Source organism: Rissa tridactyla, chromosome 4, assembly GCF_028500815.1.
Source record: "Rissa tridactyla isolate bRisTri1 chromosome 4, bRisTri1.patW.cur.20221130, whole genome shotgun sequence".
Taxonomy (NCBI): domain Eukaryota; kingdom Metazoa; phylum Chordata; class Aves; order Charadriiformes; family Laridae; genus Rissa; species Rissa tridactyla.
Window position 1 is genome coordinate 16,370,211 of NC_071469.1, and position 27,352 is coordinate 16,397,562.

Here is a 27,352-nt window from a genome sequence, read left to right on the forward strand (position 1 = left end):
TAAAAGGTAACTGGTAGAAGTACATCTTCCCAGCAAAAGTCCCTAGTGCCCCAGCAAAAAAAAAGGGCCCTTATTGAGAACTTCAGAACAAGGTAATTTATTGTTAAACTGTCTTGTCAATAAATATATTGCAATTTATGAATTTTGGTACTTACTTTAGCCTTGCAAACACTACAGCTATACTTTATTCACATGCAGTTTTACTCAAATGCTTAAAATGAGCATATGCTTAAATGTGTTTTTTTTAAAAAGTGAACTTAGAACAGTTTTACATTTTAATTGCTGAAACTTCTAATTTAACTACAGCATGAAGAACTAGAAGAATGAAAAAATGGACAATTACAGTAAACAAAGAGGGCTGAATAGCATACAAGATAGAGGCACTGAACTAGAAGTACTTAAGTTTCTCATGGGCAATTTTCTCACATCTTTATGTGACTACTCCCAGATGATGTGTGCTCTGCTCTAGGTAGTCAGATCCAATAACAATTAAAACGCGCAACAGAGTAAAAATTCTGCCCCTAGCATCCTGGGTTTGTGGGGGAGTGGTGTGATCTGCTAGAAAAATATTCCACAGAATGGCACGTAACATTAAACTTACTAAACAGAAAGTCACTGAACAGAAAATTAACAAATTTGAAGGGTGTCGAGATTACTCATATTTCCACTCCACTGGCTTGAATCTATTAAAGGTAAATAAATGCTCAAGCAGTAACACACAGAGCTCCATCCATATGGTAAAGTAGCTGAAAAAGTCAGAAACCTGTATTTTGAAGTTACTGCACAAACTGATGATTATTAAATTACTAAAATACTGAAGGTGGTTTAATCTGCCCAGATAGGACCAAACCATAAACATTTTCCGGTCTAAATCAAAAAAAGATAGTATTTACGCTGTAGCCAAGCCACATGTAGATACACTGTTAAATTCCCAAGATTTTTTTACTGATTGCTCCCTCCCCATGACAAGCCACGATCAGCCGCTCTGGCCTGGACTCTCACACTGCGCTTTCGCACATCCCTCGCTATTAAAAGGAGATATTTAAGCGTGGGCGTCCCTGACAACCGTCCCTCAAGCAAGCTGTAGAAATGACGGCGGGCCCTTGGCGCCCTGGCCACCGACGCCTGGCAGAGGGAGGGGACGAGCGCTAGGGCCGAGAGGCGACCTGCCGCAGCGCTTCGTGGGCTGCCGTGAGCACCTGCCGAGTGGCCCACCGCCGGCTGCTCGCCGCGCAGGCCGGCGAGTATCGGCGGAGATCGCCCAGAGGGACGAGGCTCCGCGGGCGCAGGGAGCGCCCAACGGGCACGCACGAAATGGCGGCGGCCGCCGCGGCCCCCCCCCCTACCGTCCCTAGGCGTGGGCGGGCGGCCCCACGCACCCCGGGACGGAGGCGGGGAGGGGGCGGCCCGGCGCCGCCGTGCGCGGCAAGGTGTGTCCCAGGTGCCCGGGCTATATGAGGCGGCGCGGCGAGGCGGCGCGGCTGCCCCATGGCGGCTCCCGTCATGGCTGAGCCGCGCTCCAAGCGGCCTCGCGTCACGCTGCCCGCCTGCCCGGCGCACCGCCCGCTGACCGGCAGCCGGGTGAGGCAGAGCTTCCCGCCCGCCGTGGAGGAAGGCCTCTGCGGTGTGACCGGCGCCCTGCTGGAGCTCGCCTACTGCCTGCAGGCGCTGGTAAGCCGGCGGGCCGGGAGCGGGCGCGGAGGTCCCGGCAGGCGGCCGAGGGCCCTGCCCGGGCGGCGGGGAAGGAGGTGCCCGGGGAGCGGGGCAGGTCCCGCCGGCGCTCAGGAGAGTTTCGGAGTCGGGCGGGGACGGGAGAGCGGTGCCTGTCCCGGTACTTGGCCCAGCGGGATTTGGGGTCTCTCTGCGCCCCCGGAGCCCGCAGGCCGGGCGTCCGCGCCGCTGCCCGGGTGCTTACCCCGGGGCGGCCGGTGACGGGGCGAGAAAAACAGAGACCAAGGTCTGGAACAAGTGGGTGATGAATCGGGCACTCGTGTGTTTTGGGTAATTCACAAACAGAGCTGTGCCTGTGGAAAGAGGGACAGGAACAGGGACGCTGACAGGTTTGGAGTATAACTCTTGGGGGGCTCTTTCACAAACTTTGTATGTAAAATAGTCGTGTGTGGTTAACTGATGAAATAAGAGTTCGCGGATGTTGCTGTTGGCTGAGGGGTTTTTGCTCCACAGGCAGGAACATTGCACATGAATTAAAACATTTGTCTCTGATACTATGTAACATAGCTGTGAAAATTGTCTGGCTATATATCAAATATTAAGGCAACATATAGTTTAAGAAAGCCATTAAAATCAAAAACCAAAATGATCATTGCCATCCCTTCTTATGCCAAGCATCCACTGAGAAGCAACACAAACTATATTCAGTATATCCCCGAGCTTTGATCAAGCTTGGTGTTAAGTATTAGTCCAATAAAAACTTAAGTATGCAGTAAAACCTCTGCTTGTTAAGCATGTGGATTAAAATAACGCTAGTGATTGGCAGCTGTATGGGGTGGAGAAAGCTCAATTAGGAATTGACTGTGGATAAATCAAACCTATAAATGTGAACATCTTAAATGGTTAATGATTGATATAAAAGATTTACCTTAACAGTTTAGCAGGTGCAGTAACTGGTGCTCTGCTTGAAGTCAGGAAGGAGGTTCGTGCTGAGGAACTGGTTATAAAACCCTGAGTCTTGACTCTTCTGTCAACAAAAACATGAATGACTGACTTCAGGAAAAGGATTATGCAAATATTGCAATGAATGTTCTTAATAAAACATTCCAGTATGTACTTTCTCTTGTATGGTTTAGGGTCATACACGTGTATGTGTGCCACAGGTTTGGGATATCCCAGATGGCCATAAAAATATAAGATAAAACCATAAACTTGTTTTGTGTATGTAACTTTTCTGCATTTTTTCTAAACAGAGCAACATAGATGAAACACAGGTATTTAATATTTAAGCAGGGTAATAGATGAAAGCAGTGAAGAAAATAAGAAGCAGAAAAACTTATGAAATGCACATACTTGTTCCTTACCCCCTCCTAGGCAGGCCACAAGCCAACAGCTGGATCTGCAGTACTCCAGTTGAGAGTGTGTCTGAGAGACAAAAGCTGTGCTGCATTGCATGCGCATGTTTAGGGAACCAGCAGATCAAGATGCTGTTGCTCCCTCAGTTCAGTTCTTGGCATATTCCCAGCTGCTGCCTCTCATTCTCCTCAACATCGGAGCTGCGCAGAGCCAGTGTTGAAGTATTATAACCTGGTGGCTGGTAGCTCTCCTTCACTACCTGTCTCTAATACATTCTCTTTATGGGACAGCAACGCCATGGATAAAATTCTTCTAATGTAAGAGCTGATAGATCTGTTAGCACAGTCAAATATTGCAGTGGCTAAAGCTGTTACTTTCCCATACAGAGTAAAACAAGGCCAGCAGCGGGTTTAGGGTTGTATTACTTCTGAAGTATTCCTAGGCATAAGCTACATACGATATTAAAGGTATATACGGTATAGTTCAGTAGCAGTATTCTTTATTTTGGAATAACATTATCCATAATGCAGCTGATAAACAGATGCAAAGTTGTGGTTGTTTTCTTTTTTGGTATTTGTCTCATCTTTCTCATACCTTTGAAAGCTAACTTTTCACTGGAATGCTGGCCTGAAGGGATAAATCTTGATGTTCCCTGCTCTGGGACTATGTTTAAAAAAAAAAAAAAAGCCACCAAAAAAACCAAACAAAACTCCCACACAAAACACAACAAAAAAACCCACACACACCTCCAACCACTCATAAATAAAATATTCTGAGGATCTCTGACTGTTGTTGAGAGAGGACATCAGTACTACAGTTACCTGTCTAGTATTAAAGGACAGAAGAAGTTCTAGTAGAAGTAAAGAGATTTTTTCATTTAAGAAGGGCACAAACTTGAGCACAAGGAGTTACATCTAAATGTGAGAAGGAACTCTTTTACTTTGAGGGTGGCAGAGCACTGGAACAGGCTGCCCAGAGGGGTGGTGGAGTCTCTGTCTCTGGAGACATTCAAAACCTGCCTGGATGTGTCCCTGTGCAACCTGCTCTAGGTGACCCTGCTTTGGCAGGTTGGACTAGGTGATCTCCAGAGGTCGCTTCCAACCCCTATGATTCTGTGACTGTAACTACTTACTTCATTTATTGTAGAAATTTGGATTAAGGTCTTCAGAGTGATTGTGCTGGTAGAACAACTTCCATTGGAAGGGTCTCTGGAGTTCTGATAAAACCATGTTCTGCTGCGACTCAGTCCCATCTACAGCAAATCTTAACATTCCTGTTTTGTGTGCTTAGGGTGAATATTTTCATCAGTCGCATGTGGCTCTACCAAATGTTTCCAAGTTCTTCTTGCATCAAGCTCTGGAAGAGAGAAAAGCTGCAGAGGCTTTAATGAAATATCAGCAAGAAAGAGGTGGCCATTACTGTTCTAAAACCATCCAGGTGGGTAATAGACAACAAGCTTTCAAGCAGCTGCAATCTGCAGCGATTACTCTAACTTCTTGCATTATATTGTTGGTACTTCAGATCTCTGCATTCATCCACTCTTGGATTTCCAGATGTAATTTCCCTGTCATATTAGTGTACAAGGTTTTGTTCTTGATTGTGATGCCTAGAAACTGTCAGACATACAGACCTAACTCTACGTAGCTGCTTTCTAGCCCAAAAGAACATGAAGAACGGTCCCCTTTTTATTCACTCAGCTGGACACTCCTGTTTCCAGTGTGCTGTAATGAATAATGAGACTACTTAAACTGTGCTGAAACAGCCCATTTGTCTCCTTCACATTTAAATTAAATAGAAGCCATTAGCACCTAAGAAAGGTGGTAAGGAAGGAGGTAAAAGAAACATCCAGCTTGGGGCAGTAGTTGATCTGTTGGAGCACAGCCCAAGATAGAATCTGAACTAGAGATCTGAGTCAGGCTTGCACAGGTACAAAGGAATAACTCAAACCCACCTCATTTGTTGGAAGACCCAAGGGGCTGATTCTTCTCTTCCAAATTAGTATTCTGTAAATAGTTAATACAGAATGCTCTTCTTTAGCCTATCATAGCAGTTGTTAAGCTGTAGAAAGTAAAAATAAAAAGGCCATCTTGAAAACTTTCTAAATATTCAGTTTGAATCAGGGAAGACCTTATAGCAGCCTTCCAGTATTTAAAAGGGACCTACAGGAGAGATGGGGAGGGACTCTTTATGAGGGGGTGTAGTGATAGGACAAGGGGTAACAGTTTTAAACTGAAAGAGGGGAGATCTGGAGTAGATACTAGGAAGAAATTCTTTACTGAGGGTGGTGAGACACTGGAACAGGTTGCCCAGAGAAGTTGTGCCTGCCCCATTCCTTGAAGTGTTCAAGGCCAGGCTGGATGGGGCTTTGAGTAACCTGGTCTGGTGGAAGGTGTCCCTACCCAGGGCAGGGGCGCTGGGACTAGATGATCTTTAAGGTCCCTTCCAACCTAAACCATTCTGTGATTCTGCGGTAGGGTCTCCTGGTGTAAGAACTCTCCTCAGGCAAAGCAGCAGCTTTGCCTAAATCTCTCTTACTTGAAAAAGTGCTTGGCTTCTGCCACTTCTGTATGTTTACAGCCATCCAACTCTGCAAAAAAACAATGGATGCTCTAAAGTAGAAGGAGCTGTTGCAAAATCCTAGCACATCTTGTTTAGAGCGCCCAGGTAAGTTGCAGGAAACCATCAATGAATACAGTAAAATGAGCTGTTCTGAATAAATGTAATTCTGTCTTTGTTTTTAGAAACCAAACTGTGAGTATGCAGTCGGTCTGATGAAAGCCCTGGAATTAGCAATGATACAATGGAAGACTATGATACGATATTTTGAAGAGCTTTATGCCCTGAGTATTGAAAATGCAGACCCTCATAGCGCAAGCACTATCAAGAAACAATTTATCGGGCCCAAAATCCAGAAGATCAAGATGATGGGAGATCTACTGACCAATGCTCGCAGGCTTGACTGTTCCCAAGATGGCAGAAATAGTCTTGGGGATTACTTTATGGACCGGTTGCAGAAAGAGTTCAGAACAGGCATAGAGCCAGAGTCTAGTCAGCACTGCAGCCCCTGCCCACCTCTCCAGCAGTGTACAGGGGCTGCAGAGGGTCTGAAGCGACCCCAGAGAGAATCTTCCCAGCACAGAAATGGCATAGGGCCAATATATGCAACCATACACTGCACTACCACGCTGCCACAGTGTAATGATGGGACAGGCGCAAAAGCAAAGCAGGGCAGGGAGGGCCTTTAATGCTGTGGCTGTTGCAGTTCCTAAGGCAGACCTGTACAGCAGGTGGACTTGAGACCAGAACTCAGGAGACATGATGCTGTATCGCTCCTCCTGCTCTACAACCTGTTCCCGCATCATCTGTTGAGCCACAGCTGAAAACTTAGCCCACACCATTATTTTGGTTAAATCATAGCAAGGTTGCTAGTTATGTAAATTGCCAGCATTAGTCACCCTTTTATCTATGCAATTCTTCCTAGAAGCCAAAAGCCTTTAAGCCTCCTTTCTGTTTTAAATTACTAACAGGACTAGTTAGTGCAAATTATTTTTAACAGTATATATAACTTTTATTAAAAATAAATAAATGAAAATGTAACTTTAGTACAAGGAAACATCTGTGGCAGAAAATCTAAAGATTTAGTTTTATATTATTGAATATTTATATTACTGTATAACATATATTACTAACAAGTATACTAACATAATGAACTTTTTTAAAAGACTTGTTTTAAAATAAAGTTATCTTGTCTTATTTTGATCACAGCAGCAATTTAAATAAGTAATCTAATTAATTTACTTATCACCCAGCTATTTTCAGTGTATACTTATCCAAGATGAAGGATGAAAACATTTCCTCAGCGGTGGGAATAAGACAATGTGCTGGGTTTCTCTACAGTTATTTGCCTAGTTGGCTTTTCTCATCATCAGAAAGCAGATAAGGGGGAAATTATGGGTTCTCATTAGAAGTGATCTTTACAGGTTCTAGTGCATATTTTGCAAGTGTCACTGAAGACACTAACTCTAGGGCTCTGTCCAGACTTAACCTAGGATCGTTGCTTTAACTACCATACAGACCCCTATTTCAGCTAACTAAATTATGGTACTACTACTATTTCTTGTATTCCCTATCTTGGTCCTCAGTAGAGGAATAAGATCCTAGTGAAAATGCAGCACACTTAACTAGAGTTGCATCATAGAGCGTGGCCACTCATTAGTTTTGCATTTCAGTTTGGCCAGTGTTCAATTAGGGGGGCTATTAGCACCACCACATCTAAGGCTTTTACTGTAGCCACTTGGTTAAAGTTCAGAGGTGTCCAAATTCCTTCCATTCATCTCCTACAGGGGAGTGCATCTCTTTCTGTACACTGGCTACCAAGGTCACCTAAGAAGAGCAACTGGCTAGATCAGCTGCCTGCAGCTAGCTTTTTTGGTCATTATGTACAACATCTTTTATGCAATTAGGGTTTGCTTAATTGAAAGACTGTCTCATACTTCTATGTAATACTGTAAGCGATACTCCTGTTATGCTTGAAAATAAATTCAGTTAAAAATGGCACTTTGCATCTACATTATATTCCTCAATTTACCACATAGGCATGCTAGTATATAAAACTGCACCAGTACTTTTCTACTACTAAGAAAGTTGCACAAGATGGAAGAGTAAACCACATAATGAAAATAAATGTCAAAAAACTGCATTAAGATAAGAACGCTGCACAATGAAACATTTTCAGTAAACTGGCTTTTATAGACAGCTGCTGTTAAGTAGCCATTTCTGCAAAACTGCCTTAGCCCACCTACTTTCTGTTGGTGTTGTAGCACAGGACAATTACAATGCAGATGTCTCCCCAATCTTTCTGCTAATACAGTTCAATCTTGGGGGCGTGGGGCATCATTTTAAAATAACCCCTGTATTCCTCTGTAAAAAAAACTGCAGTGTGCCACAAGAATGACTTGAAGCACTTTTAGCAACGTGCTAGATTTGTCTATGTTGACATGGCTGCTCTCTAATACAGCAGTAGTTTAAAATATATTTCCATCTGGGCTAGATTCCATCACCCATCTTCATGCTGAGCATACCTTATTCAACAATTAGTTCCACTGACTGCAACTCAACATGAATAAGAGCAATGGAATCCCTCCCTCTCAGTATTAAAATACATCTCAGTAAATATGAACGGAGCAAAGCTACTAACGGAATTATAAACTAGTGCCATATAAAACCACTTCAAATACTACTGGTAACGTCTGACCTATTTCTACAACAGTCTTCTCTTTTAAGAGTTGGTGACCTTCTGAAATGTAGGTACAGCCTCCTCCGTTGTTTCCAGCACTTAAGATTTTTACTTTAAATGAATTCCAACATAACAAAGAGCCCAACGTTTACATTTTTCAAAGCAAGACTTACTTGCCTTTTCTTTTTCCCTGATATACTGCCACGTCTGTTTCTCAGAGACTCTTCTCATATTCATCTTTCTAGCCAAATGTATCCACACGTTCTCAGATTTTAGGTCTTTCTTTCTCTCTTTTCCATACACGTTCTGGGCCCTCTGTCTGAAGAGACAATTCTGTTCATTTTAGATAAACTCACAATCAGCTATTTTCCCAGTCTCTATCCTCTGAAAAAGAAAAGAGAAATCAATCAGTTACTGTAGATAACAAGCTCTTGTCCACATACTGCTTCTGCTGAGAGGGCAGAAGATGCTTGTGAATATGATCTCCAACTTTGTTAACAATATCTGTCTATCGTCTATAGGATGAGTCTATCCATGCTTCTCAGCCTGAAAAAAAGGAGACGAAGGATGAATGTGGAAGAGGTATAGGGGCAATAACACTTACAGAAACTTTACAAATTCTCTCTCTCTGCTGAATGCTTGTTTACACGCACACTCTGTAACTGTACTTCCAAAGCCACGCCCAAACCATCCAAACGCACAATCTGGGCCAGCTCAGAATAGCTATAGCAGCACCAGTACCCTAAATACAGCATCCAAACTGGAAGCTCTGGAGGGATCTAATCTTTACTGAAATCATGAGTTACGGCTGCAGAGGCTTCCAGACAGGTACTAACTATGGCATACTTCTAAATTCTTGCCATAAGCACTACCTATGGTTGCATGGAAAGGGCCCTTGCTGCTGCCTACTCTCAGAGTGAGGAATTCACTTAAAGTCTCTAGGTGGACATTACGCTGTCCTTCATCCTCTCCACTGTGGCTACAAAAAATTGCAAAGAGCACCTCAGGATTTCTTCTTTGCAAGGACCTTTTCTTTCAGGCCGCACCACACAAGGCAACATCTTTCTGGACAAACCCATCTTTGGCAATGATACTGGAATGAATGTGCATGTTAGTTCTGGTGGCAGCAGCAGGAAAGGGGTCCTCAAGGGCACCTTCACTGGAAGATCACTCCAAGTGGAATTCACCATCTGGTCAAGGCCGCCTTTTGACTTTTTTACTTCGGTGAATTCATGCACTTAAGTGCATTCAGGGCAATTATTGGCAGTCTCTTTGTACTGCTTGTCCAAGTCCCACCATTTGTTACCACTTTGCCCAAGGTAACCACTATGCGCACAAGTCTCAAGAGTGCCTTTTCCTGGGGTCATATATAACCTAGTGGCAGAATACACTACAACACTGGATAAATATTAGGTAAAATTACCTTGTCCACAAATGAAACCAATGATCTGGAGAGGGTTTAAGCATCTTGAGTGGGTTGCACAGCCAGCACTAAGCGTTGATATCCCAATTTACACACTCAGTTACAGCATACAACTATTTCTCATTTATACTTATTATGCATTATTGTATACCTAGCACTATTTCAAATGCAAATTATTTTTATTTTTTTAACTGTTCAATAAAGATTTAAAAATAAACAATAATAAGCTGTTCATTCCTTCTAGATCAAAGAACCTCTGTAATAACAGTGAAGTGTTTTCACAAGTTTGCTACTCTGCCTCTCAGAAACAGCTGGGAGATACACTTCTAGATGTGCAAGGGTGGTCAATAGCTGATCTCCTTGGGACATATCGCTTTTCAGCATTGGATACAGTGAAAGAACAAACTTGTACAGAGCCCAAAACATATACTTTTTTTCTTTAAATAACAATTTTATCTTTGGGGCATAATGACAGAATGTGACTAACAGTTCTTATCTTTGTACTCAAAGACACTTAAGTAAGTAGAAAATGGGGACGGCATAATAGGACTTTCTGCAAAAAAAATATAAATCATATAACAACAGAAGAAGCCACCATCACGATAGCCCCTCTAAAAAGTCACAGGCACAAGGACTGGGGACTAGACCATTGATGGGATGTTTTCTACGTTTGCAGATTCTCTCAGTCAGCCCTTCGTCCCACGGAAGAGAGGGCTTTGCCTTTGATTTTGAATTAGTTGAAATTTCACCAATATTTATAACTGCAGAATGGAGATTAATTTTAGCTCATGGTACATTAAAAATACCCAGAACTATTTTAATCATGAAGTCAATGAAATCACACAGTTGCATTGCTGAAGTGCCTCAATATCGGAACAACAACCACCTAATTTCTTATCTCAAATGGTATTCCAAAAACAGAGTAAAAACTCTAGCATCCTTGAGAGACATTACCAAAAACCATCCCATCTCTCCAAGGTACAAACTCTGCCACTGCTAGTTATTGGAAATAACAAATTCTTATTGCACAAGCAATCCAGCAGTGCAACTACATGTGCCGCAACATGCTGCTTCAGGAGGTTAAGTCAATCTCTTCAAAGATTTCAGAATAAAGGTAAGCAGAGGCTTGAGTTGAAAGAGGAACCTGAAACGCAAATTTATACATCATAGCTCATGTGAAAAGAGTCATTTGCTAAAGCGATAGCTGAACGTAACTCTGGCCTCAGCTCGCCTCCGGTACGTCATGACTGAACCATTACTGCATCGCTTTATTGGAGGAATCAAATACTTCCTGTGATAAATATGGTTGCAGCTTGCTCAGGCAGTAGCTGGTCTCAGCCTCTCCAGACCTCACCCTCCCACACAGCTTCTTTTTGCTCCAAGGTCAAATAGTTTCAGTAACTGCACTTGAGTCTTGCTGAACATTCTCCATCCTCGGTGCGTGTCTCTGACCTCTACCTGGCTCAGACGTGGGCAGGGACACGCCGATTCCCCAGAAAAAGCCTAACACGCTCCCACGGGACACAGACACGTCTGCTTTTCCGGCTGGGAATTTTTTTTTCCCTCAGGTGAGAGCGGAGTAACGGCCCTCACGGACGGGCCCGCTCCCTCCCTCACCTCCCTGGCCCGCAGACCCGGCGGGAGCTGAGCCCCTAATACCTGCCCCAGCCCGCAGTCCCCGCTCAGGGCGCGGAGGTGCGGCGGGAACCCCCGGCGCCGGGCGGCCCAGGCGGCGGAGCCCGGCGGGCCGCTACCCCCCCCTAGAGGCGGCCATGTCACGCCGCCGCCGAGTGCCCAGCGCAGCGCCACCAGGCGGCCGCCATGTTTAGCGCGGCCGCCCCGGCGGCTCCCCCCAAGCCAAGACCTTTCCGTCCTGCCACTGCCCCGGTACCCGCTGCCCCGGCGGGACGGGCGCGGTCCCGGCTCTCCGCGGTGTCCCCGGGCCCTGCGCGGCCGGACCCCGGTCCCGGAGCCTCGCCGCCGCCCTGAGGTGCCGCCCGCACCGTCCGCCCTCACCATCGCCCCCGAGGTAGTTACCCTGTGGCCGCAGAGACGCACAGCCGCGGCCGGCGCGGAGAAACCTGTCGCGGGGCTGGGGGGGTTTCTTCCCCGGGAGAAACCAGCGGAACCGCTGCCGCTGCCCTGCCGCGAAGCGTGCACCGCCGCCGGCCACCGGCCGGGACGCGCCGGGAAACGCGCCGCGGCGTGCGGAAGAAGCGGGGAGCGGCGCCGTCCCCCGGGGCGAGGCTGCCGGCACCTTCGGGCATCGGGAAGCCTGGCTTCCACAGACCGGCTGGGCAGGGCGGGCTGCTTAAAGCGGGAAAAAAATAGAGGAAAAGGGAAAAAAAAAAAAGACAGCCGGGCAGCGGCCGGCGTTAGCTCTGCGGCAGCCCCAGCGCCCGCAGCTGCGCCCCGACGGCGCCCCGCGCCCGCGGGACACCGCGCCCCGCCGCCCCCCCGGGGGCTCCGGCGGCCGCGGCCCCCGCCCCGCCCCGCCCCGTCCCGACCCGACCCGCCGCGACGGGGGGGCTCCGGCATAAATACGGCCTGAGTGGCGCTCCCGGACCGGCGCGGCTGGGGAGGGGGTCGGCGGTGGCAGAAGCTAGAGCTGGTGGCCTCGCCTGGCAGAGCGTGCGAGGGCCCCCGCTCCGCACAGCCGCCTGGCTGGTGACAGCCGCCAAACAGCCCCATCGAAGCCCCCTCTCTTCTGACCCCCTCACTCACCCTCTGTGGCCCAGCTGCTGTCTCCTCTGCTGCTGCCCACATGGATTTACTGGGCCCCATGGAGATGACGGAGGGCTCCCTCTGCTCCTTCACAGCCGCTGATGACTTCTACGATGACCCGTGCTTCAACACGTCGGACATGCACTTCTTCGAGGACCTGGACCCCCGGCTGGTGCACGTGGGGGGCCTGCTGAAGCCTGAGGAGCACCCGCATCACCACGGCCACCACCATGGGCACCCGCACGAGGAGGAGCACGTCCGGGCGCCCAGCGGGCACCACCAGGCCGGCCGCTGCCTGCTGTGGGCCTGCAAGGCTTGCAAGAGGAAGACCACCAATGCTGACCGCCGTAAGGCTGCCACCATGAGGGAGCGGCGGCGGCTCAGCAAGGTCAACGAGGCCTTTGAGACCCTCAAGCGCTGCACTTCCACCAACCCCAACCAGCGCCTGCCCAAGGTGGAGATCCTGCGCAACGCCATCCGCTACATTGAGAGCCTGCAGGCGCTGCTGCGGGAGCAGGAGGACGCTTATTACCCGGTGCTGGAGCACTACAGTGGGGAATCGGATGCCTCCAGCCCCCGCTCCAACTGCTCTGACGGCATGGTGAGTGCCCCAGGGAGGACACCCTGCCACCAAGGCTCCCCGGACACTGTCGGTCCAAACCTGCGCAGGGCGAGTCGCCTCCTCCTGCCTTTCTGATAGCAGCTGCCTTCTGTACCTCCCCAGGCAGAAGACAAAGTCCTTTTTTATGCCTTGAGCTCCAGTAGCAAAGGGAGGTGGGGTTCCCACATGCCAGGATCTCTGGGAAAGAAGAAAAAATCTCTTAAACACTTTTTCCCTGGGATGAGAAGTTAGGCAGGTCGTTCTTTGTCTTGGGGGAGCCAGGGGAGAGCTGCTGGCTTTGGGAAGCTGCCTGGGATGGATACCTGGGGGCATGGTGAGGTCTGAGCCCTGCCTGTGCTCCCATAGCTGCTGGGGCATCTCTGTTTCCATCTTCTGCTGTGTCATTACCTTTGAATCCTCTAAGGACAGCAGAGAGGAAGGTCCCGCTTGGTCATGGTAGTTACAGGGGAATTGATTTGAAGTCTGGGTTTTGTTTTCTGTGATTCGTCATGATAACAGCAGGAGGTTCTAAGCAACAGGAGTTGTTTGTCTTGACCCTTAAGAAAAAGGTTCTCCATTTCTCCTCTCACCATCCCCTCCATAGACGTTTACCAGCAATAGGAAGGAGACCCCAGGCTTTCAGTCCTGCTTGTACACTATGGGGAGGGGAGAAGAAGGGTTGGTGCCAGACAGGGTGTCTCATCGCTGCACCTTTTCAGTGGGACTATACACTCGGACTCTGGTCTGACTCTGGGCTGGCGGGATGTGGTGACTGGAGTGCAGGACAGCTGTCTGGGACGGGATATCCACGGCACTTTAAGACCTGAGATTTTTTTTTTCTGTGCTGTGGTGGGTATAATCATTAATGAGTTGAATATCTGCAATCATGAGATAGTTGGCAGATTGCAGAGATTTACACAAATGACCTCTCCTCAAAATACAGCTTTTTTCTTTTGTCAGAAAGAGTAATTTCATTGCAGGTTAAAGTATTAGAAACAAATATATTGGTCAGTGTTTGGGTATTTTTTTTGGTACAAAATGGAAATGGGAAGAGAAACTAAAGGAAATAAAAAGGGACAAAGCTAGACAGAGTCTTTTTAAGAAGAACTCATATTTGGAAAAACCTTCAAAAATTAAAATCAAAAAAGGACTCATTCCCCCTTTGGTCTCCCAGTTGTAAATTGAGGCAGTAAAGTAAATTGTAAAGTGTAGGGCAGTATCCAATCAGAATGCTGGAAAAGCTCATCTCATTTGTAAACCTACAGCATTTGATGCAATAACAATGGTAATTTTCGTTTGCAACAGCTGTGCCACGTAAAATATTCTGGGGTGAATCCCCTTCTAGCAAAGTTAAGTTCTACCTCATTCAAAGAAACTACAACTTGCTGGTGTTTCAGCCAGTACTGGAATGATGGCACAGACTAGGGACTGAAATACGAAATTGGGGTTCCTGGGATTTCAGTAAACGTTGTCCCCAACCAGTGCCCTCAATCAGATTGCTCTCCTTTCCAGATGGAGTACAGCGGGCCTCCTTGCAGCTCTCGCAGACGAAACAGCTATGACAGCAGCTACTACACAGAATCACCCAATGGTGAGTATGTGCCGTTAACGGCTGTGTGAAACATGGAGACAGAGGCAGTCAAGGCAGCAGATTTCCCCGTGCCTTCTCTGTCCCCAGTTGTTTAGCTGACCCCAGCTGGGCTGAAAGAGAAACCTGCCTTTTCAGCCAGCAAGCTGTCGATGCTAATAGAAGCGCTGGATTTCCTCTAGATGTATTTGCAAGTATGGGGACATGTTATAGCTGCATTTCTTATTTTGCCAATATAACAGCTGGATAAAAATACATTTCTCCCTGCAACTAATTTTCAGCGTTAACCGTGTTTTGCATGAAGACTCTTCTAACTCTATCTGTCCTTGATCCAAAGTGGAGAAACTGCTGATTGTTTTAAAATCTTCCCTTCCCTTTCTATGGACCGAAGCCCTGGATCCACCCTGCTCCAAAAGTAGCATACTTTAGTTGAAGCTCTCTTCCATTTTGCAATTACAGTATCTGTTTTCTGATTATTGGTGTTCTTCACCAATATTCATTTCCTCTGAATTTACATGCTCACAGATGCATACTGTCAGCCACTTCCTAGGGTTTTATGAAAGAACTGCATCCTACTGACATTAAGTATCCATTGGATAAATTGAGCACCTTTTTTGTCTGTTTTTTAGATCCAAAGCATGGCAAGAGTTCTGTTGTTTCCAGCCTCGATTGCCTCTCAAGCATTGTAGAGAGGATTTCCACAGATAACTCCACATGTCCTATACTGCCTCCAGTGGAAACTGTTGCTGAGGGGAGTCCCTGTTCCCCCCCAGAAGGAGCAAGTCTGAATGATAGCGGAGCCCAAATTCCCTCCCCCACCAACTGCACCCCACTTCCCCAAGATAACGGCAGCAGCAACCCCATCTACCAAGTGCTATAAAGGCAGGTCCAGCTGGACTGCGGTGAAAACAAATTGCTCCATTCAGCCATGCTCCGAGACCTGCCTTCTAAGACTGCAGAGACAATTCTTAAGACTTGTTCCAGTTTTAAAATATCGCTCAAAATTCCTTCAAATGTATAACTTTTCAAACCTGTAGTACTTCAAAATACACCCAGTTATTTATTGGTTGTTAAACTAAAGTTATTTAATATGTCTAGAGATAAAATTGTATACCATGAAATGGCCAATGTTTAGTCTGGGCTTTGGGGAATAGGAGCCTGGCTATTGAAAGCGGAGGAGAATAGAAATCTACGACAGTAGTGGCATGACAGATCCTTCCTATTACTCCTGTTCTGGCCAAAATAAGGTTGTGGACCATTTTTTATAAAACTTTTTGTATAATTGTAAATAAGAGTTGCTTTGCAAAAAAAAGGGAAAAAATAGGAAAAGAAAGAAAAAAAAAGAAACAAAAGCAAAAATTAAAAACAAAACAAAAAGGGGGGAAAATCTAAAAAATATTTAATATTGCTTGGTTTGTTGTGTCAAACTTTAACTTTATATATTTATACGATGTGGTTGCCAAGAATGTTTTCAACAGTATTCTAAATAAAGACCCTTATTTATAAAATCTGTGGCGTTATCTTGACTTTCATTAGGGCTTCTAGAATTACTAGTGCATTTAGGAGTGGTATTAAGATCGCTGCCTTGGCAGGAAGAAGATACAGGCTCTGATTCAGCAAAGAAATCAAGAACGTAGTTCAGTTGCACTACTTTCAACTACTTTGCATAAATACATTGCTGAAAAGGGATCTATTTTCTTCATAGTCTATCTTGGTGATTTCTAAACCAAGTCTTGTGCATCAGAGGTTGTTATTAAAAAGATCTGTAAGGTAAATCAGCATGTCTCTCTTCCTTCCCCCAAAGTTTACAATTACATTATAGGACTTGATCTTACAAAGATGCGTTAGAACTAGGAATCACAATAAATTAGACTCTCCAAATTCCAGTGCAGCTACCATAACTTGAAGTCATACAAGAGTATCTCACAAGACCAAGTACTACATTCTTGAACAAATGTTTATATTTTTCATTCAAGTTCTAGTTTTCAAGTCTTTGTGCCATGTTCATATGTTCTCAGGTGTCAGCAAATCATTGGAAAGGATTTTTTGTCAAAAAGTTCAAGGTATAAATCACAGTTTTCCTCAAGTTCAGGTTGGAATTCAGGCCAAAGATAGGCAGTTTTAATTTGGATTTGAACTTTATGCATCTCTGGCAGCACTACTCCAGGGATTTGCTTCTTGTTTAGAGCCTCTCTAAAAATAACCAGTGGGCTATGTTTCATTCAGTATATATGTGTAACCTTGCAAGCTTGCCATGAAACTGAAAAATGTTAAGCCCCGAGCAGGTTGTCATTGGTAAGTAACCAGCAGGGCATTTCTGTACATTTGGACAAGAATAACCAGCAGCTACAGCCAATGTGAAACAACCCATTTCACGGAATCAGGGAATTTTCAGAGTTGGAAGGGACCTCTAGAGATCATCTAGTCCAACTCCCCTGCTAAAGCAGGATTGCCTAGAGCACATTACTCAGGACTGCATCCAGGCGGGTCTTGAAAGTCTCCAGAGAAGGGGACTCCACAACCTCCCTGGGCAGCCTGTTCCAGTGCTCTGTCACCCTCAAAGTAAAGAAGTTTTTTCTCATATTTGATTGGAACTTCCTGTCATATCCCTGTGATTTATGGATTTTGTTTAAACATCACAGAAAAAACCCAAGCAACACAACCCCCAAAACCAACCCAGATATCGTCATCAGCTCTAAATACTTTGATGACAGATCAATTGCTGTATTTTCTCTTAGGTGACTATTAATGAGGGAATTTGTGCAGCTCTTACCTCTTAAGCAGGAAAAAGAACGAGGGAACAGCTAATTCCATAGGAATGTTTCCCAGTCCTTTAGTCATGGGGGCCTTGAAGATCAATGCTCCATGGAGAGGAGAAGAGTGAGCCGCCTTGTGTCAAGCAGAGCAATGCACTTGCTTCTCCTTCCTCCTGGGGCAGAGGCATGCTCTGAGCTTGCTGTCTTATCTGAAGCCAGAGGGGCAGGGAAGGTGGCAGCTACAGGGATTCCTTCCTCATTTGTGCGCTTGTGACCACGGTAGATGATAAATCGGCATCGAGGCACAGGACCACACTGCAGAGCAGGCCAGGCTCCTGTGGATCGGAGGGGACTCTGAGGCAGGACTGGCCCCTCAACGTCTGCATCAAAGTCCAACTTTGTAAAGGTCTCCCATTGATTTCACTGTGGGCAGAAAACAGTCCAGACCATAAAGGTTGAGCTTACCCCTTTCATTTTTCCATTAAAAATAGAAATAAAATGAACTTGAGAATGTGCTAATTCATACTAACGTGAATCAGGAGGGTCTCTACTAAGGTCAGAAAAATGCCCCGGGTTAGTTTGAAGCCAATATCACTAACTTAAAAAAACTAAAGAGAGACAGTCAGAGCCTCATAAATCAATGCCTCGCACATCAACAGTAACATTTTCATTGCCTCCAGCAAACACTCAATCAGGCCCACAATGCAAAAGATCAAAAGAAGCTTTTGTAAAATACCATAAACCTTGCCATGCCCATAGTCTGAGGCTGGTAAAAGTATTAATTTTACTGTCATGTAAATGCCAACCAAGAAATATTTTGCCAGCTCAGGAAGTACAGTGACCCTATACGTACTGGCAGCACAAAGTTCATGCCCACCTCACTACAGCACGCTTCTGTAGGACACAATAGGTTTTACCTGGCTGTAAAGCTGGCACAGCACGGTGGACATGGGGCGCTTGTGCTCAACAATGTACATGCAGTTCCATGTGAAGTCATGTATATTGCATTTCACCGATTTATTTTAGCAACCCAAGTTTCCACATACTGATGTTAATGTTACAACAGAGAACAAGCATTTAGCACATCCCAAAATAGATGGATGGATGAAGAAGAAAAAAAATACATTCACAGATTTCCTATGCAGAGCCCATCTTTTTCCCATTGATGTCAGTGAGAAAAGTCCACTGGAGTAAGGCCAAAGGGCGTCAGTGCTGATAAATGCACGTTTAGGGTACAGCTATATTTATTTTTGAACTTAAATAAAGAAAATGTGTTCCCTGTGCAATTTCTTCCTGTCTATTTCTAAGGTAATATATTTAAAACAAATGCCTGAAGTTACTCTACTGCCCTGTATATCAAGAGGACGGCATGTTACTGACAGCAGTATATCCCAGTCTATGTGCACATATTTCAAAGCTGGAAATATTTGGATTCAGAGCTTTAGTTTAGTTCCAACAGTGGCAGGGAACATAAGCAGAGCTGAAGAACAGATACATGACTGATACAACATTTACAAACTTTTTGTTCTTAAATTGGGCTCCTGAAGGTGTATTTAGGCATTTAGGGCTGATCCTACAAGACAAACTGCAGTCTAGCTTGGTCTGGGAAACACTCCAGCATGGGTTTCAAACACACACCAATAACCTGAAACCACCAGTTTATACCACACAGGTTCCAGTTCAATATTCTGCAGGATGGGGCACCTAAAGAAATACAGTCTGATTTTAAAAAATCCGAATCCCGCAGATTGCACTGAGTTGTAGAGCCTGGGAGAAACGGGGTGAGTGCAAACCAGACCGTTCCTTTCCCCGAGCTGCCTCGGCGGGACAGTACAGAGCCTGCCTCACCGTGGGTTTGGAGCTCTTCACTAAAGATATTAGAATTGTCTTACGTTTCCTATGGAATGCTACCTCAAAAGGGAAAGCCATGCAGCTACAAATAATTAACAGAAAGTAGCTGTCTTTGAACACAAAGATAAATGTGTATCTTGGGAATACTCAATTTCATCTGGTAACTTAAAAAAGCCCCAGCGGGGCTGCATGAGAAAACCAGTATTATCGATTTATCTTATTCAAACTATTGCTATGGAAAAAGTGGAGAGGAATACATTTATACCTCACTTATATATACTAAGTACTTTGATTTTAAATTTCATTGGATCATTTGCAAATGTGAGAATGAAGAGGATCCTTTTTCTACTTTCAGTATTTCACAACAAAAAAGTGCAATAAAGTTACTGTTTTTTAAAAATAACAATGTTATACACCATTTCCCACATTATCATTGAGGCCGATAGAGAAATTTTTAACATACTGAAAATTCGATTTTGGGTAAAAGAAATAGATGAACCATTCCTTGTATGTCGGTCCTTTTAAAATATTTTATCATCTGTATCTACAAATATTAAAGAAATATTAAGTTGGCAGTTGCTTTGCACCAGATGCTGCTCTTTTAAATGATTTGTCATTTAAAACACAAGATAAAGACCTTACAAAACTCCACTGAAAGTGCAAGGAAAGACAGTTTTCATTTTACAGCTTGTATTTTGCAGAAATATTCGAAAGGGTCAAATTGTGAAGAGGGCAAAACCTGCTCATTTTACTCACAAAAGCAGTACTATCATCTTCAGAAGAACTACATCCAAAAGTGAACAGACAAGCAAACATTTGTACCTCATAGCACCCAAATGGTAACGAGAAGAAATTTATATTTCCCTTCCGTTTAAAAAATATTAATTTGTTCCTTGAAATCAGGGGGAAAACTTCCAGCTTCAGTGGGAAGAGTTTCAAGCTACTGCATGTAATACTGCCTGGGACAGTGTTCATGCAGCACTGCAAAGCCATGACATAAACTCCCTGCCGTGCCCCTTCGCTCGTGCTCTGCTCACTGACCCATTTCTATCCCAGCCCCTTTGGATATGCCGATCCCCTGAGCACAACTGCGCTGCACGAGCTGGCAGGCTTTACCGCTCACCTGATCTTGAAAATACAAACAAGAAACTATTCCCATAATAATGCTGAAAATCTACAACATTTCCAAAATGTGTGGCTGACATGGAGCCTGTGAGAGCAGGAGATGGTATAGAGGTCATTTTGCATAACTTGCATACGGCAATTTTGGCTTTGATAACAGTAGGTAAAACGGTCTTCGTACAGAGTGCAAATCTTTGACAACACAATCTGCATTCAGCGTGTGTGAGAGAGTGTGGGACAGAGAGAACAGGCCAAACATCCCAGGGATCGTCCCGTGAGGCATACCTGAGTATCTCATTAAGCACTATTTACTAATGCTTCTCAGCTCGCCCACCCTCAGCATTTCAAATCACTTGTTTTCCAGTAAATCTGTTGAACAGTCATGACTTTCTCTCCTTGATCTATGCAGCATGTTCCCTTCTCAAAAGGTTTGTTGCACAACTGGGAATGTTATTAAGTGGACACCAATGGCTCTCCTTTCAATATTTGAGAGTTTAGGGCTAATGAGGGAGAGAATGGTCCCTAGTGTAATACAGAAGAGCCTCCAGATAGTTCTTTCCCACCCAGGTTCCACCAGGAATCAGGAACGTCTGGCATAAAGCCACATCTGAGAAATCCAGAAATTTCCCTGGAGACCCAGAAATTTATCTTTTGTGTACACAGACACTTCTGAACAAAGACCTTAATATTGTAAGCTTAATAGTAAAAATTGACCTATCCTGTAACCACAGGGTGATAGAAAACCTCAGGGTTTTCCCAATAATACAGTCACCATGGCATTGAACATATTTTCTTTCTAAAACAGCAATAATTTTTATCTTCTACATGCATCTTAGCAACACCAACAAGTGTGCTATTTGATGTAAGAGTCGATGAATAACCCAATGCGGAGTTGAATAACACAATGTGTGAATGTGCATCAATAGGGAGGCAAATACTGTCTATGAAGTGAAGCTTTCCATTATTTATAAAAAAATTATTAAAAACTCAGACAGACAATAACCCACTCAACCAGAAGATTGAGGGAGACCGTGATTGTGGTTGGGGTGTTGTTGTTTTTTTGCTTGGAGTCAGATTCACTCAGAGGTCTGTGTCAGCCACAGTCACCTAGTGTTGCAAGTCCGTGGCTGTAAAAGGGGGTCTCTCAGTCTCAAGGGACCAGATCTGGTCTGGAGATGCTGGATAAAATCCTGGAACTGTTGAAACCTGTAATACAGTCCTCCCTAACCCACCTGAACTGACCTCGAGCCGTTTTTTGGTCCAACAGCAACATCTGCTGGATAACATGTAAATTGCAGTTCTTTCTGAACTCGGTGAATTCAACGTTCTTTTTTCTCATCTTTCTATAACAGAAAATTTGTTGGTGGGGAAACAGTAAAAATATTCACAGTCTTCAGTCAGCACCTGGAGCCCCATAAACTAGGAAAAGCAGGAAAAATATGTTGGAAAAGGCAAGCTTTTCCTTACCAGGAGCCTTCTACAGAAATATTGTAGGAATAGTAAGGGTTGGGTTTTTTTTTATTACTGAGCAAATTTTATTTATCTTTGTTTTAAGTAAAAAAAGAAAGAGAAAAGGAGAAAGAAAATGGAAGGTCTTTGAAGGCATTATATGGCCCATGTCACAAGCAATGGTCCCGGGGGGGAGATAGGTTGCTTACCAGAAGGCAGGTGGGGCAGATGCGCAGGAACAGGAGATGACAGTGGGACCAGGATGCAATTCTCTGGTGTCCAAGTCCCTCAGTGGGGTGCAAATCACCTCAGCATGCATGGTAACCTCCGCTTAACATGCAGGTGTAGAACAGGACAAGCTGAGAAGCAATCTTGCACATTTGGAAAGAGCGTTTGAAGCCACGCAAGGGAAAGGTAAGCAAGGGCAGAGATTACATACCTAAAGATCATCTACCTTATACTCTGGCCATACAACATTCTTTTCTTTGGTATTGATGCTTTACTTCTGAATCCTAAAACAAATGCACTTGGCTGCCATAACTGAAAGACAAAACCTGGAGAACTTGTATTTTTTTCTGTGGCTTGCAATTCATGCTCTCATGGTTGAAGGATCCTCATGGTTCACTGACAACCACTCTCTGCAGAACTCTCTGTCTGACTGACTGACCGAATGGCAGGCCAGGCTGGTTTTTTTCCATTACAATCCATCACATTTGGGAACAAACGTCCTGAGAGACATGTCCATAAAACTTGTGACCATTTTCTTACATGTGGTTGGTTGAAGTCAGAGGTTTTGTCTGTCACTGTGGGGCAGACTATTACAATCTTGCCATTTGCGAGCAAGAGTTTTCATTTTTAGTCGGTTCTTTACAAAGAGAGTCGGTAGCACTGTACTGGTAAAGTAATACCTTTTTGTTAGGAATACCTTTGTTACAAATGCCACCTGTGGGTTTCCTGAGGCTGGAGCCTAGACAACCCATGTACCTGTGATACTAAGAGGTACATTTGATACAGAGGTACAGTGTAAATGGAAACTACATTATTGCGATAAATAAGCAATATGTATGCTCTTTTCCTAGACCACTGGAGGGCAGCATTGCTATGGAAAAAAGAGGACTTGGTCATAATTTCTTTAGTGCATACACATATATGTTCTTTTAGTGCATACATATATAGCTCTTTCCTAAACTTTTATATCTAACTCTTCCTCAGTTCAGGTACAGAATATCATGTCACACCAAGACAACTGGAATTCCTACTTAGTGTAAATTCATCAATCTTATTGGCAGTTGACATAGTATTGGCACCCTTATCTGTTGGAATTACCACAGCAAGTCCAAATTCATGGCTTGCAAAGATGCACTTCTATGTGAAAAACCACAGGCTTTTGTGCCTATGTGTCAAGGTTGCCTAAAGGTGGTTAGGATGAAGATCATCTTAAAGCAAAGCATTTATACAACAGCTTGTAGAGGGAGTCCTGTTCTTCAAACAGGGCACGTAATGCTCCCATTACAAATACAATACCATAGAAATACAAATGTATTCAGGTAGGAACATGTGTCACACTGGTCACTTTTGTTCCTTTTGGAAAGGAAGTACGGTATGTGCTGAGCACACATGCTTTACACTCTCAAAGGCTGTCCTCTACAGAGCTAGACACTTCATGCAGCATGCAGTTTAAGCCAGCTGCACAAAACGTAGTCCCAAACATGCCTTTCAAAAGCTTCACAAGTGCCAATTACATTAAACGATATGAAAAAAGCAACTAAGCAATGTGCTTAATTAACAAAGCTAGAGATGGAGCCAGCCATTTGGTTTGAAGTACTTCCAAAAGAGATGTTAAATCCAATGGCCAGGGCAACTCTGGAAGAAATAAATTAACATGCTGGGTTAATATTTCAAACTCTGTGGGAGTAAACAGTGTGCGTGGTGAGGGGAAGCAAAGGTAAAAATATCACAGGGTGCTATTTTCTTTGTTTATTTGCCAAGGACTCTTTAGCTTTTGTCATTTATTATTCTTCATGGTATGCTAGAAAATACGCAAGAAGACATAAAAGTACCAGCATTGCGTCACTGGATTTCCTAATTTTATCTTTTCCCCACCTGTTAAATCTTAGCTCAAGGTCAAGAGAAACCACCATTTTGAGTGAATGAATTATGGGATAGACACAATCATGAAAAATACATTAGCAGTGTTCTTTTATCTTTAGTACTATGAGCAACCGCAGCTTAAAGATTCCTCTCACCATAGGACTTCTCTGAGAAATAAACTCTGATGGCTTGTTCAGAGAATGCCCTGTACATGTCTTTTGTTCCACAATAGTTTTTTTCTGATTCTCATAGCTAAGAACTGACCGATAGCTGTCTGGTCTAAATTGTACATACCTCTCAATGGGTAAGCTCAGGCCATTACTAACTCCCAAGTTCCAGCAAGTACCGTGGCTTGAATCTTTTCCAGCAGGCATCTGTTGGCAGCTGCTTCCATCTGCTCCTTCTTGAACAGTCCTGCCCGGTCCCTAGGGAAGAGCAGGAAGATTGTCACGCACTGAACTTGCTTGTTGTAAGCTGGCTGCTCATGTTTTACCTGAATCTGTCATTTTATCTCGTCTGCTCTCTGGCTTTTTTTTTTTTGCAATAAGAATTCTGAGTTCCGCTGTGCAACAAAGACAAAAAAAAAAAAGATATTCCTCAGATGTGGATGACAAAACATTATTCCTTATTTTAAGTACAAATAATTATTATTTTAAAAAGATACAGAAAATATTGATCAGATTACTTAATCCTCACAGCTGCTAGGTATGTAGTGATTCCTGCATGTATGTTCTGTAGCTGAAGCAACATGTCTTTGACATGTCTTTGCTTTGTGGTGAGCGAAGGCATATGCCCTTCAAGCAATCCCTGATCACAACCATTACCCGTGGCCTTCTTTTTATGTCTGTTTGTGGTAAACTGCACAATGTAGAAAGAGAAAAACAAACAAACAAACCAACCCCCCATCTATTTCCATGTCTTCTATTTTAGACACCAGTGGTTAGGTTTCCAGACTTGCAGCTGAACCTTTAGGAACTTTGGTTGGCTGAGCAGATGTCTATGCACACAAGACTCCTCTGTTAATTTGTCCCATTGCTATTTATGTACTTGTTCATTTGCTTTCTAAAGACTAACACTAATTGATCAGAGTGAATTAAAAGATTTTACTTTTTCTTAACCAAGATAATTAGTTTTATATTTTCAGCTCTGAAAGTTTTAATTCATAATTTGATGTACCATCTCTAGCCTGATTTTCAACTGTATCAAATCCTCTTTAAATCTCCTGGGCTTTCAGGTGTGGCTGAAAATGCAAACCTTTGTGCATAAACATGATTTTTCTCTTTCAAAGTACCTCAGAGTACATTGCTAAATATAAGCGACATTGTGCAGATCCTACCCAGTCTTAGCTTGGGAGGGGAGAAATAGTTAATAAGACAAGCAATATAACATAACATGGAAACAAAGCTGCAGAAGAATCCACTAGAAATCCAAATGTAATCATCTGAATTTTGCCCCAATGAAAATTATATATATTTGTGGACATATAGGCAAAAACACAGGCAAGACCACCTCCTAAGGGCTGTGTAAGTACACACTCAGGAAAACTGACAGTAATTTCATTGACTTTGCACATCACATTTTCTGCGGTGCACTGTCCTTTTGAGCATACATCTCTCTGCTTGGATCATGCAGTGGCCAAACTGGGCTACAGAAGCACAGCACCACTGTAGTACTTCTGCATGAAGACCTTTTCATATACTGAAGAGTTCTTCAGGGGTTCGGCGTGATAAAGAAAATAAGAAACTAAAATACTTCTACATATATGACACAGAAAGTAATCTTTTTCTCCACTTTTTAACAGGCAGGATGCCTATGATATAGAGAGCAATTTTAAAAGAACCTGTAGAAATGTATTTCATTTTTGATTACAGCCTGAAAAATTCCATAGAAAGAAGGCCTAAAGGCTTTGGATGGATTATGGATTTGAGAACTGGGCAGCCCTTTTCTCTCATCCCTTCATAGGAAAGCCAATGAACACGCTATGGTAGGCTTTCGTATAGCTTAGGAATCCATCCTACAAGCACAGAAAGGTCCAATTTTACATGAGAATGGAGCATCTCTGAAGGAAGATTCACTTCTGATTTCTTGTTGGTGAACTCTGAATATCTTGTGTCACTGTGATCTTTCTCTGCTTCCTCATTATTCCACAACCCCTTCTACTTCAGGAATACCTAAAGGCAAGGAGTACAACTGCAAAACCTGGCAGAATCCACAGATGAATCAGACTGAATCAGTAAACAATGACTAACAGTGCGGTGTCTTAGGAACAAGTGTATCACTGTGCTTCGTAAGCTAAACCATTTAAATACAAACCTGATGTAAATCTTGTGTGTTAGCAGGAATCCCAGACACAATCCGGGGTCTATTACCCCCGTTTGCACTGAGATTCCAACAGAAAGCTTTCCCAGGTTCTGGAAACTTTGGGTAGCACATCTTCCTGTTCCCGGGAGTGCAGAGACCATTCATTATAGCATATCCCAGAAAGGCAAGGCTCAGGACAAGCTAATAGAGGTGCCATCCTTTCACTATTTGCCCTGATCTAGCTCTCAACACTTCATTTAAGTGGAACAAAAGGCTGCTGTTAATGCTGAGCCACAGGCTCAGGCACAAGCCAGGATCAAGAAATCTGCATTCCCAGCAGCTGGCCCAAGATTTGTGACAGACGGTGGATTTTGCTTTCCATTCACTCACACTTACATTGTATAAATCCTGGTTATTGACAAAAGAAATGCAGCAGATTTCATCCTTAGTGCCAATTATTTAACTAGCATCCCTGAACTATTATATTTTATATCTCTTCACATGCAGCATACCAAGAATTACTTCAATGGGATTAAATATGATATTTCATGGGACTGGCTGCATAAATATTTACGAAGCTAGAGAACAGCAAAGAGATCTCAGAGTTACTGATTCATGTCAAATACTGAGAAGCTGGGTTAATCAAGGGATTTAGGCAATACTTGAAACCTTTGAGTCAGCATTGTTGAGATTTATTTGAACTACTCTTACCTTTCAACATTCAAAGTTTTACAAACCATTTATAACAATAAAGATTTACAGGCCATTTTCCCATCTGCTTGTCTGAGAACATTTCAGTCACTATTGCAAACTCAAAGTAGGCTGGAGAAGTAATAACAGTTGTGGAAAGTGAATCATTCAATAAAAATAAAGTTCTTGCTTCTGTTTAAAAAAAGAAAAAAGAGAAGAAATATTCTAATTATTTTGAGAAATAATTATTAGAGAAATAGTCAGCTGACAGGTGGGTATATATATTGTATAAAATGGAGCATGTTCTATACTCAGTCAGAAACAGACACTAATTTTTTCTTTTATATGGTTAAATAAAAAGATATACTTGAGACACTGAAAACTGCATACCTTGTTCAAGAAAAGACTAGCACCTCCTGTTTCGTATTCTGTATACAGTATATGTGAAATACATATGTCTGTATCTATGTGTTTGTGTCTGTTGCTATGTTCA

At 43.8% G+C, this 27,352-nt stretch overlaps 2 protein-coding genes and 1 long non-coding RNA gene across 28 annotated transcripts in view; 2 read left to right on the forward strand and 1 right to left on the reverse strand.

Annotated features, from left to right (window-relative positions):
• The window catches only part of LOC128908839 (uncharacterized), a 69,346-nt gene extending 57,199 nt beyond the window's left edge, over nucleotides 1-12,147 (reverse strand). For 14 of the 26 annotated variants that reach the window (XR_008466119.1, XR_008466139.1, XR_008466135.1 and 11 more), the window contains exons 1-5: nucleotides 11,724-12,147; nucleotides 8,437-8,647; nucleotides 4,979-5,085; nucleotides 4,160-4,399; nucleotides 2,600-2,698 (exon numbers count right to left, since the gene is read on the reverse strand). This is a non-coding gene — a long non-coding RNA (uncharacterized LOC128908839). The remainder of the gene's footprint in view (nucleotides 1-2,599; nucleotides 2,699-4,159; nucleotides 4,400-4,978; nucleotides 5,086-8,436; nucleotides 8,648-11,723) is intronic. The other 12 variants (XR_008466138.1, XR_008466117.1, XR_008466132.1 and 9 more) reach the window with 7 other exon arrangements.
• LOC128908838 (ferritin light chain-like) lies at nucleotides 1,137-8,450 on the forward strand. The gene is made up of 3 exons (XM_054199741.1): nucleotides 1,137-1,671; nucleotides 4,318-4,464; nucleotides 5,769-8,450. Exons 1-3 carry the CDS (start codon nucleotides 1,489-1,491, stop codon nucleotides 6,270-6,272), a joined length of 834 nt encoding a protein of 277 aa, XP_054055716.1. The 5' UTR covers nucleotides 1,137-1,488; the 3' UTR covers nucleotides 6,273-8,450.
• Nucleotides 12,148-12,252: 105 nt separating the features above from the next.
• Nucleotides 12,253-16,107, forward strand: MYOD1 (myogenic differentiation 1). The gene is made up of 3 exons (XM_054201467.1): nucleotides 12,253-13,011; nucleotides 14,524-14,602; nucleotides 15,229-16,107. Exons 1-3 carry the CDS (start codon nucleotides 12,451-12,453, stop codon nucleotides 15,477-15,479), a joined length of 891 nt encoding a protein of 296 aa, XP_054057442.1. The 5' UTR covers nucleotides 12,253-12,450; the 3' UTR covers nucleotides 15,480-16,107.
• Nucleotides 16,108-27,352: the final 11,245 nt, after the last annotated feature.